Below are 20,544 nucleotides of genomic sequence, written 5' to 3' on the forward strand. Positions count from 1 at the left end.
CACAAACACACATATAATTTGTAACTATTATCGGCGTATCCCTTTAACTCTAGATAGTACAAGCTTAACTCTAGCTAACACAGGCTTGACTCTAGCTACTACAGGCTTAATTCAAGCTAGAACAGGTTCACTCTAGCTAGTACAATCTTCACTCAAGTTAGTACAGCTTAACTCTAGCTAGTACAACTAAAATATAGCTAGTACAGGCCTTATTCTAGCTACTCTAGAAACTTCACTTTAGATACTAACAGCTTCACTCTAGGTAATGAATTCCATCCAGTCTCATATAACTATAAAAAGTGCAATGAAAAAAAAAATAGATATGGCATATCAATAATTCAGCAAGCGAACAGTATTAATACTTCATGCAATGGTGAACAGGGAGGGAGAGCACTGTGCAGGATTTCTAATGTCACAAAGGGTCTGTGTGCATTTCTCTGCACGTGTTGTGTGTGTATTCCTCTGTAATTTGCACTTGAATTGGCCTATTAGTGCATGAAGTCGTTTGAGTGATGCACATCTATTTAAGAGGTGGTGAAGCATGTTCGTTGAAGGCTATTTAAAGTGCAGACTGTCAATGCAGCGTGAAATGTAGTGCTTGAAATAATTGCATTGAATATTACTCTTTCAGACCATGCCATTTTTAAAAATGAGTTTTCTTATCAATGTTTTTCCATTCTAGCTGAGTCTGAATGGTAGTTTAGTAGTATTGATGCAGATAGCTGTGCTCTAGGTTACCACAGGGCAGCAGAGGAGGCCTATTCATGGGCCGCCCCCCCTCCCCAGAGGGGCTTTGCTCCCTGGCCCGGACACGTGGGCTCGGGCCTGCCAGGAACAGTAACCGGCCAAGTGGGTCAAAATGACCTCACTACTTGTGGCTCAAAGTACTCAGCTGAAATACAGCTGACGGCTATCATTATCAGCCTTCTTCTGGTTGAGACGTACATTTCAAACCCCTGTCTTTGGTCATTTAAGATATAATCTAGGTTTAGGGCTAGGTCTATGTGGTAAATATACCATGGATTGGACTCAGAACAGCTCTTACACACGCAACTTCACGTGTATATATTAAATTGTACATAAAACCTTTGACTTTAACATCCCGATGTGTCATGTATTTTTCATTGTGACGCATGACACATTATTTGGAAGACTTGAGCTTTCGCAATGCATTTATGTATTCAACATTTGTACCATATCATGAGCAAAGGGGGGGGGGGGGGGGGGGTATGGAGCGATTTCTATTATTATTTTTTTTTTTTTGGGGCTCTAGGGGGCCCCCTAGTAGTGGCCCGGGGCCCCAAGCAATTGCGGGGCCCCAAGCAATTGCCTGGTATGCCTAATGGGATGCAGCGCCTCTGTGCACATGAATTTCAAACTTCAAATGGCTGAGTTTATGCCCAAATAATATGGCCTAATTCACGCATGGAAAAAGGTTTTCTTCCACAACTAAATAAAATAAATTACGACAAAGAAAACTTAACACACATATCACATATGATATGCGGTAACTGTGGTTCTATTTAATGATATACGCAATACATTATAAACATAGTTTCTTATCAGTATTGTATGCATTATCGTTATCGACTTGTGTTCCTAATATGCATGCGTCCCTCCGTTAATATACATTGCCATGGACTGTATTATGCGTTACGTGTTTAGTTTGCGTGTGTTTAAGCAGATGGACGCACACACGTGCCTGCATTCATAAATTATTTTACACATACAAACACGCACGCCCGCATTCATTCATTATTTTTTACACTCACTTGCGGTAAAACTATTTTTTCTCACGATCAAATACTCATCAATCGTAAAAGTTATGGGCATGTAGGCCCTCATGATGTCTGTGTCAAGAAAATATGTGTTTGCTGTACGGTGTTTGCAGATGCATTGATTTAAAACCACTGTATCAGCTGTTCTTTCCCAAATAATTTACCAAGAATGTGTGGCTTGGTAGATGAGAGAAGCAAAGTGTGTACGCGAGGTGCACAAGCAACATTATGCAGGCGCCCTTAAAATAGCATCTGAACAAGCGCCACTGACTTTAAACCAGGTATTTCCTGGTTTGTGGCGCAAGTGATTTCTGAAACTGCAAAATAGCACCAGGGAACGTTTGCGCCAGAACACGCCTTCTCCTTTCGCCGAGCCGCCCCTTGGGGCGCAAGATCATTCCCTAATTTACCGACGCGTGGCGGTGGAGGGAAAAGAACGCTCTGCGCCAGTTGCAAACTAGCAACGACACATGCGCCAGTGAGAAAGTCAATTGCGCCGGATGCAAGATAGGGCCCCCAGGCTCCATATATCATCTATATTATTACACAATGATATAAATATACAGCTATACACTGGATAATGATGAAGATGTCTGAACAACCCGGATCTGGGGAGTGTAACCACGCGCTTGGCACCAGTCAGCCTCTCCCTCCGGAGCTCCTCATCCACAGCCAGATGGCTCCCAGCCTCCTCTTCCTCCTCCTCCTCCAGGCCTGCAGCTCTCGGCCACTCCCAGCCTGCTCCTCCTCCTCGGGTCCTGCAGGGCCCGGCCACTCCCAGCCTCCTCCTCCTCGTCCGGTCCTGCAGGGCCTGGCCACTCCCAGCCTCCTCCTCCTCCTCCGGTCCTGCAGGGCCCGGCCACTCCCAGCCTCCTCCTCCTCCTCCTCTGGTCCTGCAGGGCCCGGCCACACCCAGCCTCCTCCTCCTCCTCCTCCTCCTCCGGTCCTGCAGGGCCCGGCCACTCCCAGCCTGCTCCTCCTCCTCCGGTCCTGCAGGGCCCGGCCACTCCCAGCCTCCTCCTCCTCCTCCTCGGGTCCTGCAGGGCCCGGCCACTCCCAGCCTCCTCCTCCTCCTCGGGTCCTGCAGGGCCCGGCCACTCCCAGCCTCCTCCTCGTCCGGTCCTGCAGGGCCCGGCCATGCCCACAGCGCTGGAGGAGGGGGCCTGTCAACAGGCAGCTCTCCTCCGTTTCATCTCAGAGTACCGAGCCTCAAACGACAAAGCCGTCTCTTGACTTGCAACGTGACGATCACATATCCATACACTCACTCGGCTAGAACCCAACTTTGTATACCCGTAGAGGGATAGGATACAGTGTATTCGATGGGACAATGACCATAGGATTCAGAGCAGAACCTGGTGCAAGTAACTACTCTTATTCCAAACAACCAGATTATTTGTTCAGTTTAAAAGAATTTCATTCACTGGTTCTTGGTTCATGAGTTATGGTATTGATTGATTATCCGCTGCAATGCGGGAACAAGTACTAACTGCACTTTAAACTGCAATTAAAGTTCCTTGGCTCAAGGAGAAGACAATATGCATTTGTGCGAAGTATTAAATCATTAGGTTTATCTGTTTCCATCCCAGAGCTTTTATCATGACCTAGTGGTGCAGAACACGCTGTCAGACATGGTCAGGTCAGCCATTCCTTCGGCTCTCTCTGTCTCATCATCCTCCAAGTTCTACAAATGAAGATTCTTCATGAATTAATGTCTCTCATTCACTTAGCGCCGTTAACTCTCGGTTTCATCCTACTTGCATGGTCCAACGAACTGTTTCTTTCTCTCCATTTTTCTCTCTCCCTTTCTTTCTAACCGTTTCATTGCTCTTCTCTCTACCTTCCACAGTCCTCTCCCATCGTACTCACACGTCTGCTGGCCACTGAAACCTTGATTGTGACTGAGTCCACTTTGGATTGAAGGCCACCTTCCAATAAAAACCGGAGTGCTATGGCCCATTCTGAGCCTCTTAATTCTTCGACACTAGGTCTGAGGAAATCCTTTACAACTACAAGAGGCATGGTGTAGGTATGCTGTTGAGTGAGCTGGTAGAGAGGAGAGGGTGTGTCTTTGGGGCGATATAAAGTGAGCTGATAGTGAGGGGAAGGTGTTTCTGGGGGTGGGTGTTTGTGAGCTGGTATTGAGGGGAGGGTGTTTCTGGGGCTGGGTATTTACTGAGCTGCTAGTGATGGAAAGGTGATCCCCTACTAGTGTGCCTCAGAAAAAAGACCCCGTCCACCGCCTTAAAATTGATACCAGTGACCCTTTGAGTGACCCTTGAGTATAAGTGACCTGTGTAAGAGTATCCTTAAGCTACTTGACACCGATGGCATGTGAATACTTACATTAGGGGATAGTGTAGCAGTGACAAAGATGGAATGTCATCGGCCAAGACCAATGGAAGCAAAGGAAAGCCTGTGGATGACATCATGCGAGCACTGGCACAGCGTCATCTAGGAAACCTGGAAGGGACGTGGAGTTGTTTTGACTGCTTTCTGTCTCCATTTCTGTCCTGCCCAGAGCAGATGTTGCTGTTTTTTATAGGGCCTAAACCCTACTCTCTCGGCCTCTCTGCCCTGCTCGGGGTCTTTGTGTCAGTCAGCTTATCCTCCACTGCAGTTAAACACATTATGGCCAGGTCCCAATACACCCTCACCCCGACCCATCCTCACTGCCCCTCCGTTTAGCATGCTCCTGCCTAGAGTAGGGTGTCCTATTTCACCAATAAGTGTGCTTTTAGTGCAGTTGTTGCCCTCCAGAGAGCTAGAGAGTCTCTAGCTATGGTGAGTGTAACAAATCTCGTCTCAGCGTCTCTCAAGTGTACCTTCCTCTCTCTAGCTATAGTGTACCTTTCTCTCTCTAACTTTAGTGAGTGTACCTTCCTCTCTTCTAGCTAAAGTGTACCTTCCTCTCTCCAGCTATAGTGAGTGTACCTTCCTCTCTCTCTAGCTATTGTGTACCTACCTCTCTCTCTAGCTATAGTGAATGTATCTTCCTCTCTCTTGCTATAGGGAGTGTACCTTCCTCTCTCTAAATATAGTGAGTGTATCTTCCTCTCTCTAGCTATAGTGAGTGTACCTTTCTCTCACTCTATATAGTGAGCGTACCTTCCTCTCTCTAGCTATAGTGAGCGTACCTTCCTCTCTCTAGCTATAGTGAGTGTGCCTTCCTATATCTAGCTATAGTGAGTGTACCTTCCTCTCTCTAGCTATAGTGAGTGTACCTTCCTCTCTCTAGCTATAGTGAGTGTACCTTCCTCTCTCTAGCTATAGCTATAGTGAGCGTACCTTCCTCTCTCTAGCTATAGTGAGCGTACCTTCCTCTCTCTAGCTATAGTGAGCGTACCTTCCTCTCTCTAGCTATAGTGAGTGTGCCTTCCTCCCTCACTATCTATGGTAAGTGCACCGTCCTCTCTCTCTAGCCATGGTAAGTGTGCCTTGCACCGTTACGCAGACCTCAGACTAATCACCTATTCACAATGCATCATCGTCACGCCTGATGCTGTTTTTCTATCTTGCTTTTTTTTTTTTTTTTTTGCCAAAGAGCGGCAGCATGGCTCCGGGGGATGCTGGGGAGGATGACTGCATCCCCCCCCCCCCCGTGCCCACCCAGACAGATCCACGGCTGGCTGAGACCTCCCACCCTCATAGAGATTGGACCTGCTTGTCTCAACTCATCATTTCAGTAGCTTGCATCTAGGGTCTAGGATCTAGGGCTGCTCTTTCTCCTGCACCTCTGAGGGGAGACCACTAACACACTGAGTCAAGAGAGAGAGAGAGAGAGAGAGAGAGAGAGAGAGAGAGAGAGAGAGAGAGAGAGAGAGAGAGAGAGAGAGAGAGAGAGAGAGAGAGAGAGAGAGAGAGAGAGAGAGAGAGAGAGAGAGAGTTTGGGAAACAAAAAAATAAACAAAAAAAGATGCAAAACCAGTATGCCTGAATACAAGTCATGTATAGCTGAGTAGCAGTTTCAATAGCAAAAGCAAAGCACTCAAGCTGCAATCCCAATCCTCTGGTCAGGAGAAGTGAACTGCGTCCTCAAGCCAGGGCTGCATGGCGCCGCCCTGAAGAGCCCTCCTGGGGACCGTGATGGAGGCTCCTTCGCTAATGATTACTATTGAATACTTTATTATTCAAAGGTTGGGTCTGAAAGATCGTTTGTTGAATGAGCTCATGATGTTTCGGTTATAGAAATATTAGTCAGGATGACGCTGAGATTCTAAACATTGCTTCCTTGCACCTACAACAGTAACAGTATCATATCATATCGTCATGTATTTGTTCTAGTAGCCTGGCTGGCTATCTGCTGCATACATTTAGTACACAAATAAAGTTTTAATCAATTGAGAATATGATTTGAGTTATTATTTAGGTACACACAAGATGTGTGCGCCTACTGTACATCCAAAGCAAACACCGTAACCTGAGATATTTTGAATTCGTCCAGATGATGAAGTTGCTTGTATTGTGCGCAATGAGTTAACTCTTTTGGGATTCAGATAATCTTCAGCCACAATTGGCTGATCTTTAGAATCAGCAGGTTGAGAGAATGAGCAGAATGAGCAGAATGAGCAGAATTCACACGATGCCAGCCGGGTTTGGGCACAACACCAGGTGGTGCTCAGAGGGCATGAACACTCAGTTTCATTCCGATTATCAAAATTCCTGGTGTGCAAGACGCACTCCTGTTGTCAGCACTCCCTGACAGAGAGAGCAGATGACCAGCGAGGTTTGATCGCTGCTGCTGTAGTGAGGCAAGCTGTTTGTTTGTTTCTGCAATCTCCAACTAAAGCATATTAGAAAACAAATTGATCTTCCTGCTCCTCTCTTCCAAACCATTATTTAGCGCACAAATATCAAAACAGGGGGTTAATAATTAATAAAGCGTTCATTGATTGTCTTTCAGCATGAGCCTTTCTCAGATTCACAATGGAGTAAAAGAGCTGGTTGTAACATGGATGTCTCTCTGCTGCAAGAGAGAACCAATGGAGAGAGCTGTGTGCTAATACATCGTAGACTGTAAAACACATGGTCGCAGTGCCCGAGACATAACGCAATGCTTTACACACAACCCTTTGATTACCGCTCGATGGAGGACTACATTTCTAAGGTTTGGGCTGCCATCAGCAGAAACAGTTGTGGCTGTTGACCGGGGAGTTGGGGGATGTGGGTAGGGACCTGGTACTGGAGGGTTGTGGAAAGTGACCAGGAATTGGGCGTTGTGTATGGAGTTGACACAACACACTTAACATCATCCTGCTGCTGCTGCTGTTGCTTGTCTCTAAATAGCTCTGGCTGATTTGGATATTTTCAACAAAAAACGTCTCCAGCAGTTCGTGTGCTCAAGATGAGATCGCCAAATGTGCAAAAGCAGATCGCAGAAAGAAGTTTTTACTCTTGTAAGACATGCATTTGCATATATTCACAGATGCAAATAGGATTTTCTGTTTACAAACCTTAACTTACAATTGTATAGTTTATATTTTCACCTAAGAAAACGTTGTTGTTGTGGGTAGTTACTGGGGAGTGGGGGGTTGTGGGTAGCTGTTGAGGTCAGTCTTTCCTGACTGATGGAGTCAATAGAGTCAGAGACCAGAATCCGGACCCTCGAACCAATCATCTATCGGTTTACAAACTGAAGATTTATGCAACGTGGTATTTTTCTCTGTGCAATAAGATATTGTTCACCTCTGATATCTTGTCTTGTTTGACGATTGAAGCTTTTTGGACAGTGTCTCTGTTCCATACACCACTCATATCGCTACATCATGCGCCGTCACAACAGGGAGCATTATGTCTATCCGATACAATTAAGATATGGCTACTTGCATGGTTTATGTGCATTCCAATGTGGCATTTATATTATGATGGGGTGGATCTTTAAAATAACATTAAATTACCACAGTATTTTCCTTGTTTATATGTGTAGTTCGATGGCAACAGTTGTGCAATGTGCAATATGTACAATGTCCACCTCAGAGCTTTGGGTGGGCCCTCAGATCTGCTCTCCCTGAGGGGTGTGTTAGCGGGCGGCTGTGCGGCGCGGCGATCCGATGACTTCGGGCTGGCTGAGTCCTGCCTGCACAGCGCAGATGATCCTTCAGTTCCTGTGCTAATCCTGAACTACGTGGCGCCATTGAAGGAGTACCGGGGGATTGACCCACATACCTGCTGGGGAGGGAGGAGGGGGGAGGGGGAGGGGGAGGGAGTGTGACATGCGCTCCCTGCACATCAGCTCATTCAGCGCTGGCTCAGCAGGAGGAACACAAAAACAAGAGGCCGGCGTGGCTGTGCACAGAGAATAATGAGGACTATCAGTAACCTGGCCTAGCTAAGACTTGACCTCGGAATCTACTTGGGAATCAAAGTGCAGCCAAAGTGGAATCTGACTGTGTGGTTTATCTTACCTTTGGTTCTGCCGTTTGCTAGCGGATTCAGGCTATCGAGCCTGTATAGCAGAACAGTGATTTTTGATGCAAGGCAAGCTAATGACCCCCCCCCCCCCCCTACGCATTTCAGTGAGATTCATACAGCGATCAAAACCCTGTGCACGAGTCTAGACATTGACCATGACTTCAATACAAATGCGGTCGTCTTACAAAACTCCTGGTCATGCACCGCATTCACAGATTTAATGGACGGCTTGCCACTGATATTGATTTTTATCAATCTGTATGCACTGTGTTCCTTTTGAGTTATTTACGTTTGTTTGGCTGTGTGCACAATTTTTTTTCCTTACCTTTGGATTGTGTGCGACACATCTCCCCTCTCACGTCAAGCTGACCTCACCTGTTTTACAGTTGGCCAGGGGGCATGGACTGGTTAAATTGGCAAGCTCTCTCTAGCTCGCATCACAGTTACCCAGTTAGAGTTGGTAGAATACTGTTATTTATCTGAATTCTGAAAGTCTGAGAGAGTCTGAATCTTACATATTGCCACTTAATACGGCTTCTCTTACCTTCTCTGCCTAAAAATGAATTATTAAATCCCTCCTTGTTCCCCTCATTCATCTGCGACCCAGACATGTAGAGGTGTATAAAACCAGATACATTTCATGGTTTATTAGAAGAACATCTCAGTCTTTATTAATCAACCACAATAGGTTAACCTGTGTGCGATTGACCAGCGTAAACCACTCCAAGACAGCGCTTACTTCTGCTGGGTCCATTTGGATTCTGGGGTTCAGAAAAAATTAACTCCAGCAATGACAGATTTGCCTCAACAAAGAGCTGGTGGTCATGGAGGACCTTTGGACCATGTTAAATGTGAGTTCTCTTGTCAGGGGAGAAGATTAGAATATCACCCAAATAGACAAACACGTAAAGGGCCTGAAAGACTGCTGGATGATTGGTGAGACTAAAGGGCATCACAAGATATTCATAATGCCCACTAGAAGTGTTAAGTGCAGTCTTCCACTCATTCCCGTCCCTTATTCCAACAGAGTGATAAACAATTCACAGATCTGACCTAGTGAACATCTTTGCATCCTGAGAAAATGAGAAGAGAGGGTACCTGATCTGGAAGGTAATGACCTTCAGTCCCCAGTACTCAATGCAGTGGCCAAGGGACTTATATTCTTGTCCACAGAGAAGCTCCAGGGCCTGAAGGGGAAGATGAAGGCCAAATTATGCCGGCAGCCTGCATCTCAGGAGCGGACACGGGTAGAGGTAACGCGGTGGGATCATGGGAGAGCGTCAGTAATATCTAAATCCAGGGATTTAGGGGCTGTCAGAGGGAGGGAGAAGTGAGCGTAATTTGAGGGAGAGAGTGAGAGGGACAAACTGAGAGGGCTGTTTAGCTCACCAGCGCCCTCTCCCTAGGAGCTTGGTCCTGGCTGGCTCATTGGTTCCTCCGAACCAGGTGGGGGCGCTGTTGAGGTGGTAGGGCCCAAAAAGCTGACTGAAAGGTTTTCCGGACTAAATCCCTCGCTCTCTCTTTCCAGAAGACGTTTGTCAATCTTAATGGCTAGCGCTAGGGGAGCTAACTGGTCCTTTAGTCAGACAGTCCTTGAAGGAAAGAATCAAATAGAGCCCAGAAAATCGAGCCTCTGCTGGCCGGCTGGTTATGCACTTCACTGACGTAGTCAGAACCTCATCTCCTGCCCTGGAATAGACCCACCAATGCTCGGGCAGCTTCATGTCCCAGAGTGGTGGAAGAACTTTGTCTGAGTTTTTCTGAGAAGAGCTCTGAGGATTCAAAGATGGGAGAGCTTCTGTTCCTCAGTGGCCAAGGCCTCCGCTCTGCTGCTGAGACGGGAGACAATGTACGCCACCATAGCTCTGTCCATCGGGTCGTAGGCTGCCTGGAAAACAGCTCCGGCCTCCAAGGTGTTGAGACATAGGAGAGGCTGGCAGGGCAAAGTAGCGGGAACAAAGTAGTGGGAACAAAGTAGCGGGAACAAAGTAGCGGGAACAAAGTAGCGGGAACTGGCAATGAATCAGTGGTCGGAGTGCGTAAGGGAGGAGTTGGAGGAGGAGCAGGAGAACCTTCCGGTATCTTTGTTGTTTCCCTCATCTCCTGACAATTGAAGCTCAGTTGTCCATCCTGTTGATGAGTGTTCTTCCCATGGGCTTGGAGAGCTGCCTGGATCAGAGACTGCTGAGTCCATGCTGGATAGTTGGTACTGACACTGCTACGAGCAGACAGTGACTTAAACACAGGTCAGGTAGAGCAACAAAAGGTGTCGAAAGAAGGAGTTCACAAGGAAAGAACAGCTGGAATGCTAGACACATAGATACTGAGAAAGGGGGGGAGGGGACACAGGTGGAACGACTCGGGCCGGGGCAGCGGGGTCACTAAGGAGGAAGTCAACATGAGTGCAGTTAGTGAGGGATTCTGAAATGAGACAAAAGGTGTGAAACAGAAGATAACACGAAGGACTAGAAACCAAAGGCAGAAGGCTGGGATGAAACAGAAGAGGATTTTAAGAAATGTGTTTCTGCACTTGAAGGCACTTTAAGAACGCTGGTGACCGGACAGGGTGTATTAGCTTGTCTTATGTCTAGATAAACAGCCACCCTGCCCCACCTCTACTGGCTCTTACGACGGCTGACATTTCCTGCTCCCAGCGTGCGCTCTGCCTCCCGCTCGCTCACCACGTGGGACACGCTGTGACCCTGGTCACGGGGGAGGGGACGCTGGGGTCATATTTATATAGGTAACATTATCTATCTGTGTGTGTGTAGCATTGTGTGTGTGTGTGTGTGTCTGGGGGGAGGGGAATCTGCGAATGCTTTCTGTCAGACGAGTAGATGTTGTTCTGCTCGCTGGTGGGTGAGTAACCTCCCATGGGGGATATCTCCTGATACTTTCCCTCTCTCTGGCTCCCTCCATGGGTGTGTCAGGTGAACATCTGCCTTTAATCATTTGCCATCAAGGGTCTTGATCTGATCCATTTGCACCCTCTGCTGTTGAATCTGTCAGAGGTTGACCGCTACTCTGGTATTGATTTTTTGATCTTAAATCACATTAGAGAGAGAGACACACACTCACACACTTTGAAAAATGGACAAATGGACAACCTATCGTCTACAGCAGGTGTCAGCAACCTTTTCAACATGCAGTGCCAGTTTGACATTTTCTCCGTAATCAGTGTGCCTTAAGCAACAATATATTAAATATTAGGTGAATTGTGACAGCGACCAAAAGATTTCCAGAAGACCTGGAATTATATTATTTCCATATAGTCCACAATCATGCAGCAACATTTTAAATGTTTTTTTTGTTGTTATATTTGCTGCATGGGCTTACAAATTATAGTAACATATGTCCCATCTTAAAACACCACTTACAGAAACTCATTCAAAAACATATTTGCACTTTGAGAAATGTAAAAAAGAAGAATAGATGAGAATGTTGGAACCATCCACAACAATATCTTTAAGACACTTGCAACAATATTTTAAATATTTTCTGCTCAATTGATCCCATTTCAGAACACTGCTTTCAGTAACTCATTTAATCATATTTGCACTGGGAGGAAATGCCCAAAACAGAATAAAGTGCAAAGAAAATCGGTAGTAATGACGATGCTGCTGTATTGTGCAGTGAATTTTTGCTGCCATTTAAAGGTCCCATGGCATGCTACTTTATGGATGCTTTTATATAGGTGTTAATGGGCCCCTAATACAGTACTTGAAGACGTCTAAGAAATTCAGCCTTGGTGGAGAATTACAGCCACTACGAGCCAGTCCCACAATGAGCTTTCCACAAACGTGCCATTTTTAAGGGGCGGGTCAGATAAAGGCTGGGGGTGTGACCCTGAGCAGCTTGCTGCCACTGTACCATGCGCTAGTGTTTACAGTGGATGTATCACAATGGTGAGGCGTGGAAGTCCTGGAGCTCTATATCTAAATAATATCATATTATACATAGATATCTATATATCATATAATATATATTAGCACAGCCAATAGCTGTGTGCGCCTCCAGAAGATATTATGAATCTCAAACGACTGCGTCGGGTTCTCCAACGTCTCTGGTTCTTCTACTTCCACATCATCTGAAGTAGACTGAACCGCGACATGGAGGAGAAATGGAATGTTGCCCACGATTGTCTCCTGCCGGAGCCCCGCTGCCCGCTGCCGAGGCACCACCGCCTCGGCAGCAGGCAGCGGGCAGCAGGCAGCGGGCAGGAGACAATCGCAGGCAACAATCCCCTTCTCCTCCATGTCGTGGTTCATGTACTTCAGGGAGTCAAAGCCAAAGTTCCATTCCCCCAATACCTTTTCAACCATGGCTGAGATAACCCCCACTACGAGTCTCGTTGTGGAAATACCAGAGACGTCAGAGAACCTGAGGTTATCCAAATAACAAGGAAGTGTACAAAACTTGCGTTACAGTGTGTGAATTCACACACACATGTGGCGCTCACACAGTCGTAGCTAATTGTCTCATTGGCGGGCAAAATTCTCTGGGACGGGCAAGGCAGAGAAAGGGGAGGTAACTTGGCCCCTTATGACGACATATTGGGCCAAATTCGAAATCGGAGCGTCTGAGCTTTCATTTTTCAAAGGCGGAGCAGGATAACTAGTGCTTGTTTTACAACTAACGCCAATTCTAGCTAGTGGGGGACCATAGGCAGGCTAGCGAAACTCATGTTAATGTTAGAAAACCTCATAAAGTGACATTTTCATGCCATGGGACCTTTAAGCTTAGCATTCATTCATTTATTGATTTGGTTTAGCGAAGGAGTGAACCAAAGGGGCCGACCTATTTAGCATTAGTTTTATCATTTAGAGGAATGGTTGACTCAGGACACGAGTCATGGCCGTAAAGCCAGTGTTGCGACAGGCTTGTTAAAAGCCAGGTCAGACATTTGGGTTATATTTGAGTCATTGTTCGTGTTATTGTGAGAGCTGCAGTATTTTATATAAAAACCTTTAACGCAAATTCAACGCCTGGCAATAGGCTAAATGAATCCTAACGACCAGGGTACTCTGGGACACACAAACACACACACACACACACACACACACACACACACACACACACACACACACACACACACACACACACACACACACACACACACACACACACACACACACATTCTCACACACATACTCACACACACACACACACACACACACACACACACACACACACACACACACACACACACACACACACACACACACACACACACACACACAGTGAAAGTGGTATCAATCTCTCCGACCTTCTGTCTGGTGGTAACCTGCAGTGCCTCATTGTTTTCACAGTCATCCTGAAGAAGTCCTCCCAGTATCTACCTCTGCTGCTGTCAAATACATCTAGTTCTTCTTTATCATTACTATTATTGTATTAGAGAGAATGATTCTGGAAGGAAAACATCCAGATTCTGCCAACGAAGAAAGGTTCAAGGAGGTATTTTATATGGCTTTGAGAAAGCATACTGAATGTTGAATGAATGAAACAGATCCCAGTTCTATGTATGTTTGGAAACTTTACATTCTCATTCATTTGTCAAAAAAGTGCAGATCCAGTGAGTTGCTCTCTTCAGTCAGGTGTGTTTGAGCGACAGCTCAGAGTCAGTGTTAAGTACACCTAGAGTTGAATGGAGCTGTTGGACCTTCCTGCTGCTTAATAAGGTTACAGGATAATCCCACAGACACCTTGCGGCCACACACACACACACACACACACACACACACACACACACACACACACACACACACACACACACACACACACACACACACACACACACCACACACACGCACGCGTATACACACGCACTCACACACGAGCGGCACACATCCTGGTCAGATACTTAGAACAGCAGGTCTGTGTTCTCCTGTTCAGGGACTTAGGACAGTGATGTTCTCCTAGTCAGGGACTAAGGACAGTGATGTTCTCCTAGTCAGGGACTAAGGACAGTGATGTTCTCCTGTTCAGGGACCAAGGACAGTGATGTTCTCCTGTTCAGGGACTAAGGACAGTGATGTTATCCTTTTCAGGGACTAAGGACACTGACGTTCTCCTAGTCAGGGACTAAGGACAGTGATGTTCTCCTGGTCAGGGACTAAGGACAGTGATGTTGTCCTGGTCAGGGACTAAGGACACTGACGTTCTCCTGGTCAGGGACTAAGGACACTGTTGTTCTCCTGGTCAGGGACTAAGGACAGTGGCGTTCTCCTGTTCAGGGACTAAGGACAGTGATGTTCTCCTGGTCAGGGACTAAGGACAGTGATGTTCTCCTGTTCAGGGACTAAGGACAGTGGCGTTCTCCTGTTCAGGGACTAAGGACAGTGATGTTCTCCTGGTCAGGGCCTAAGGACAGTGGCGTTCTCCTGGTCAGGCACTAAGGACAGTGATGTTCTCCTGTTCAGGGACTAAGGACAGTGGCGTTCTCCTGGTCAGGGACTAAGGACAGTGGCGTTCTCCTGGTCAGGCACTAAGGACAGCGATGTTCTCCTGTTCAGGGACTAAGGACAGCGATGTTCTCCTGGTCAGGGTTGTGGCTCTTTGGCATTGAAACAAAAAAAGATTCTTCTGAGCATCTCTGATCCGATATCTCTCCATAATATGTCAAAGGCCTCAAAGGCTGTCGCTGGTCTCTATCCACTGGAGCAAATTAAGAATTGTTTAGGGTTCAGGGATCAAAAATCTAATTTTCTCTGCCATTTTCTGGATGTATTTGTGTGTGTGCATGTGTGTCTGTTTGTGCGGATATGTGTGTGTCTATATATTTGTACATGTGTGCTAAATGGGAGACAATAGACCTGTCAAAACCTAGCCATATACTGAAGCGCTGATAGATTCATAATGCATGTCCGCTCCCCACCCACATTTCAACAAAAGAGTTTTTTTGCTGTTAAATCAGTTAAAAGTTTTTGTTTGAATGAAGCAGCACAGATGGTGTATTCAGACTGATCAACCCTGTCTATATTTAGCCTCTCAATAGAGAACTTGAGGTGTACCAAAATCAAAGCATTTGTCTGTTTAGAATGCCAATGACTCCCATGAGTCCTGCAGGATCCAAAAACAATTAAAATATTGTGCTGAAGGAAAGCCAGTGAGTAACGTGTATTTTATTTGAATACTTGCAGGTTTATTTCACCATTCTCACTTTGCTATGGTAAATATAAATAAAAATGCCAGTGAACCCAAAATCATATTTGATGTTTTGCAATCGTAGAATGTCTTCTATAATCCTAAACATTGTATTCTATATTACCCTGTTACTGTGAAAGCAAGTAAATCAAGTTACTAACTAAATCAAATTATTAAGTAAAATTTGATTTCCGCCATCCGTTCTCCGTCAACCAGTTTGTGAAGGTTCGGGACGCCGATGCCAAGAGGATATGCTGAAGCCAGGGTGTGTGCATGCGTGGATCCCCTCTTGGGAGTGGATAAGGTTGATGACTGTGTTAAGGTGAATTTCATACACAGTATGAAAGTACACAGACACTTTCAATCACTTTATCTTTTAGAATGGCTTCCCTCTCATACATTTACATTTACATTTAGGGCATTTAGCAGACGCTTTTATCCAAAGCGACTTACAATGAGTACATTTGTCATAAGAAGTGAAACAATATATCGCTGTCGGTACAGTAAAGATGTTCAGACAACCAAGTGCAAGTACTAACAATCGCTAGGTTAACCACTTACACACAGCAGTGATAGCAGCTACTGCAGATGCTACACAATTAAGTAGTATGAATAAGTACAACGTAGATTAAGTGCATACAATAAGTGCGTACAATAAGTGCCAGGTTGTACAACATACAATGGTGGCCGGAAGGGACTGGATGGCTATGCAGAGTCTAGATGAACTCTTTAGAACTCTTTTCCATTGGATTGAGAAAATGACAAGGGCCCTCTCAAGGCAGACGCTGTGGACTGTGTTTCTATGAGTGAGGGAGGGTAGAAGAAAGGATTTGCCTCTGCTTTGATGGGGCTTGCATGGGAGATTTGATGTTGAATAGATCATTCTGAATAGATTTGTGAATGAGAGCATACTTTAATGGTAGGAGCCTCCGTGGAAAATACTAAATATTTCAGCTGGTTCAGGTGTAACAATAAAATAGAACCGCAAGTTGTGATTAACGGGTCCCGAGCAAAATTAAAAGCCAAGAACACACTAATGGAAGATATATAAATAAAACATATATTTGTCATATTTCAGGAAAGTTCCACTTATAAACCTGAACTGCGGCCTCATTGACGTGGTCAAAATGTCTATTGATAAGCACACAACATCCAGTAAACTCCAAGCACACATTTCTCAAGTGAATTAAGGGCATTCTTCAAAGCAGATACCTGAAAAATCTTTGATATTCTAGGTAAATGAAACATTTGTGGTCAAGAATACTAACGGAAGAAATATAAACATGACAGAGTTAAAATGAAGGAAAAATGGTTAATGAAGAAGATAGAGCCTTAAAGTATGGCATTAAGAGCCTTAATGCCATACTGTGTCTTGGCAGTCCGATTCTTAGAAACTAATGAGCAGGAATGTTGATTACCTGATGAACTTCAGGTGCTGTACAATGTTGTCTTTCTTAAATGAATGGCAATAACAAAATGTCATGTTCAGCTTGTTCATATTGCTCTAATCAGGATTCGAACTCTCAACATAAGCATCACCAGTACACAGCATTATCCCGTTGAGCCACTGCCATTCCTGAACTGCATGAATCCTCATTCAGATTGTGAAAATGTTGATTGATAAGCACCAAACATCAAGAAAACTCCAAGCACACATTTCACAAGAGAATTAAGGGCTTTCTTAAAAGGGTAAAGATCTGAAAATTTGCACTGTTAATGGTATCCACCTAATGATAGCCGTATGGTAGTTACACAATAACAAAATAGTCATATGGGCAAAATGGGTTGAGACTGTGGACGTTTGGCTTTTCAATGAAATTGTGGTAAAAGTTAACATTTTTAGAGCAGAAGACCAGGGTGAAAAAGATGAATCTGGTTTTAGAGATTAATATGATGAAAGAATAAGGCTAGTTCATAATTGTTTTAAATAGCGCCACCTTTGGATGCAGTACCACAATTTGGGTTTATGGGTATTGGGGGGTATTGGTATCCACCTAATAAAAGTCATATATTTTTTTATACAATAATAAAATGGTCGTATAAGAAAAATGGGCTAGCTGCTCCAACTTTATTGGCCAATATTTCTCAAATGGAACTAAATAAAACAAATTATTTTCGATGATTTTTGTGAGGCTTGGTCTCAAGATTTTATGTGGCGATTTTGGTGTTTTTTGATTATTTTTGTAGCCTGTGAATCTTTTTATCATGTTTAGCTTTGATATGAAATTGTCGGAAAAGTATACATTTTTATGCAGGGTTTTATAAATGTGATGCATCTGATTCTAGAGATATATATTCTGAAAGAATTTTGAGTCCAGGTCAATCTGGTGAGGAGAAATAAGCCTAATTCATAATTTTTTACAATAGTGCCACCTTTGGGTGCAGTACCGAAAATGTGGGTTTATGGGTAGTCGGGGTTATTGATAAACATACCTGAACATTTCAAGAGTTTTCAAATTACGGTATAGGCTGCAGTATGACTTACAGAATTTGAGAGAAAAAAAACACGTTACAGAAACAATAGGGGACCAAGCAGCTTTGCTGGTCCCACCCCTAATTATACATTATAATATCTAGCTGATAAGGTTTATATGCTTTCACTACTCCCATAACCTTAGCTTGTGTTAAAATAAATAATACATAATATATTTATATATATATATATATATATATATATATATATATATATATATACATATATATATATATATATATATATATATATATATATATATATATATATATATATATATATATATATATGTATGTATATATATAATATAAGAAATAAATATTCAACAAACCTGAACAATTTAAATTTGTTGAAAATTAAAGACACAAACTGGATGGATAACACAAGCCTAAACATACATTATTATATACAGTATCTTGTAACAGTCAATCTTCCACATTTCATGGAGAGCATATAGTTGGAGGGCGGATAATTTAACAGAAGATCTCAAACATTTTTAAATAAATGACACTCAATTTCTATTATTTTAAGGGCTTGCCCTTAACATTATTAATAATCATATCCTCTGTTATGTTTATATGTGTATCCTCTTCATATTTATGCTTTTGAAATTTGTACAAAAATAAAGGTAATGATTTTTCACACATATGGGTTAGGGTTAAGGTGCATGAGGTCACTTCGTTATTTCATATGGACCCTTGGGACAACAAGTACCAGAAAAAACGGTTGAAAACACACCTTCCTCTGCGCTCTTTTCAGCCTTCTTAAACTGTGAAAGAAACATTATTTTGTTTTGAGCTGTCCTATTGATCCAACACACATTTATTTTGTAATGTCTATTGGATTTTGAATATTGCCCTAGGTTTATAGAGGTGGTTGCTTCATCCTGCTCAAACTGATGTATAAGGGTAAACTAAACTCCATGACCTTTCCAAGTGGAATTGCACTTGGTAGACTGGGTCTCCATCTTAACCAGCGATATTTTTATTTGTATTCTCGCAGCACAACTGTGCCCTTTCAAAGCGCTTACCTTTGACAGATGATATAGTCTTCTTGAGAGGATGAAAGGCTTGTTTCTGACAGGCTTTTAAAATATTAACCTTCTCAGGCGCATTCTACTGTTTCCTTGTCCTTCAATGACCGTTACATCCCTAGAAACATCTTTTTTTGCTTTTAATTTGAATGTTTCTGTCATACTGTTACACTTTAAAGATGCTGTAGGTAAAATTCAAGAGCTATTATTTGTGTGTCATTTGTTAGAAATGACAAAGCTATCCATCACCTTTTAGTGAGTTAAATGAGCTGTGGGAATATCTGTTTTGAGTGGACTGTGCCTGCCTCTGTATGAACCATTTGGATCTTCCTGTCATTCACTTATGCATGAAATACAACCATTCTCAATGGCGGGAAAAGGTAGAAAGGCAGGGAGCAGACAGGGAGGGGCTGTTCCTTTGGTTGTTTAGTCTCAAAATCGTTCTGTCTTCTGCTCTTTTCTGCTCTCTCTCTTTACAACTCTCAAATCTAAACTACAGCAGCTTTAAGTTCTGTTTGCTGTACAGAATAAGGTGCATGCAATGAGTGAGTTTAGAAAAGCATGAATGAATCCATTTGAACAAAAAAGGCCAATAGTGGAAACTTTAAGTATAATTAAAATTCCCTCTTCCTAATTGTACGACTTTGTCTTGTTTTTACAGAAGAACGAATGGCTCTGTTTGAACTGTCAGACTCAGCGGGCTCTGTCAGGAAGCTTGGGAGATATTCCTCCTCCTGCTCCACAGCCAACGGGATCACCCCGGACAGCAGTTCCAGCCACTCAACAGTCACCTCATCAGAAAACACCCAATCAACTTCCAGGGCATAGGCCCACAGGTCCTCAACAGCAACAGAAACCACCAGGTGCCCAAGTAAGTGGCCCTATCTCCTCCGTCAAAAAGGCAGGGCCTACCCCCCAACCCTCTTCTCAAACCAAAGGTGTAGCCCAACCTGACCTTCAACCCAAATCTTCTACCCAATCTTCTCCTCAGAGTAAAGTTCCTTCCCAAACCTCATCACCAAGTATGGTAAGCTCTCCTCAAACGAGAACCTCTAACCAATCTAGTGCACAGAATAAAAGCTCTGCCCTGTCTGCTAACCAAGGCAGGGGCCCTAGCCAGGGTAAAGTGCCTAGTCAGGCAAAGGCTCAGATATCTGCTCAAAATAAGGGTCCACATTTATCTGGAGCCAAGCCTCCAGCCACTGCTGGCAAAGCAGGGCCCAGTTCCACCAAGTCCGGCGCTGCCCCTGCAAAAGCAGGTCCCAATCCACCTAAACCCACAGGTAATGTCCAGAAGAAACAAGGCCCGGAGAAGACCAAAGTCACAGCTAAGTCTCAGAAGGACGAAGTGAAGCCCTCATCCAAGAAAGCTGTGTCAGTAGCGATCAGCTCCACAAAAGATCAGAGGATAACGGAAACCTCTCAGAAGTCAAGACACCATGAAGTGAGCTACCTGCAACTTCTTCGTCTTCACCTGTTACCCTTGAATCATAATGTGTTTTTTTATTATTAATTTACGTAACTTCTCATCCATACATCTCATTAATATATTTTTGTTTCCTTATTTTTATCCAACTTCATTATAATTTTTTTTCTTATTTCTATCTGTTTTAATGATTACGATTCATGATATATTCACATATTTTCATCATGTTTTTTTCTTTGTGTATTTTATTTGTCGACTCATTTATGTATTTATCTATTCA

At 44.0% G+C, this 20,544-nt stretch overlaps 1 protein-coding gene across 5 annotated transcripts in view; it reads left to right on the top strand.

Moving 5' to 3' along the window:
• Window positions 1-20,544, top strand: part of bsnb (bassoon (presynaptic cytomatrix protein) b) — a 69,003-nt gene that overhangs the window by 29,266 nt on the left and 19,193 nt on the right. For 3 of the 5 annotated variants that reach the window (XM_030374720.1, XM_030374721.1, XM_030374719.1), the window contains exon 4: window positions 19,500-20,282. In XM_030374720.1, coding sequence (XP_030230580.1) covers window positions 19,500-20,282 — 783 coding nt within the window. The remainder of the gene's footprint in view (window positions 1-19,499; window positions 20,283-20,544) is intronic. The other 2 variants (XM_030374722.1, XM_030374723.1) reach the window with 2 other exon arrangements.

Source organism: Gadus morhua, chromosome 13, assembly GCF_902167405.1.
Source record: "Gadus morhua chromosome 13, gadMor3.0, whole genome shotgun sequence".
Taxonomy (NCBI): domain Eukaryota; kingdom Metazoa; phylum Chordata; class Actinopteri; order Gadiformes; family Gadidae; genus Gadus; species Gadus morhua.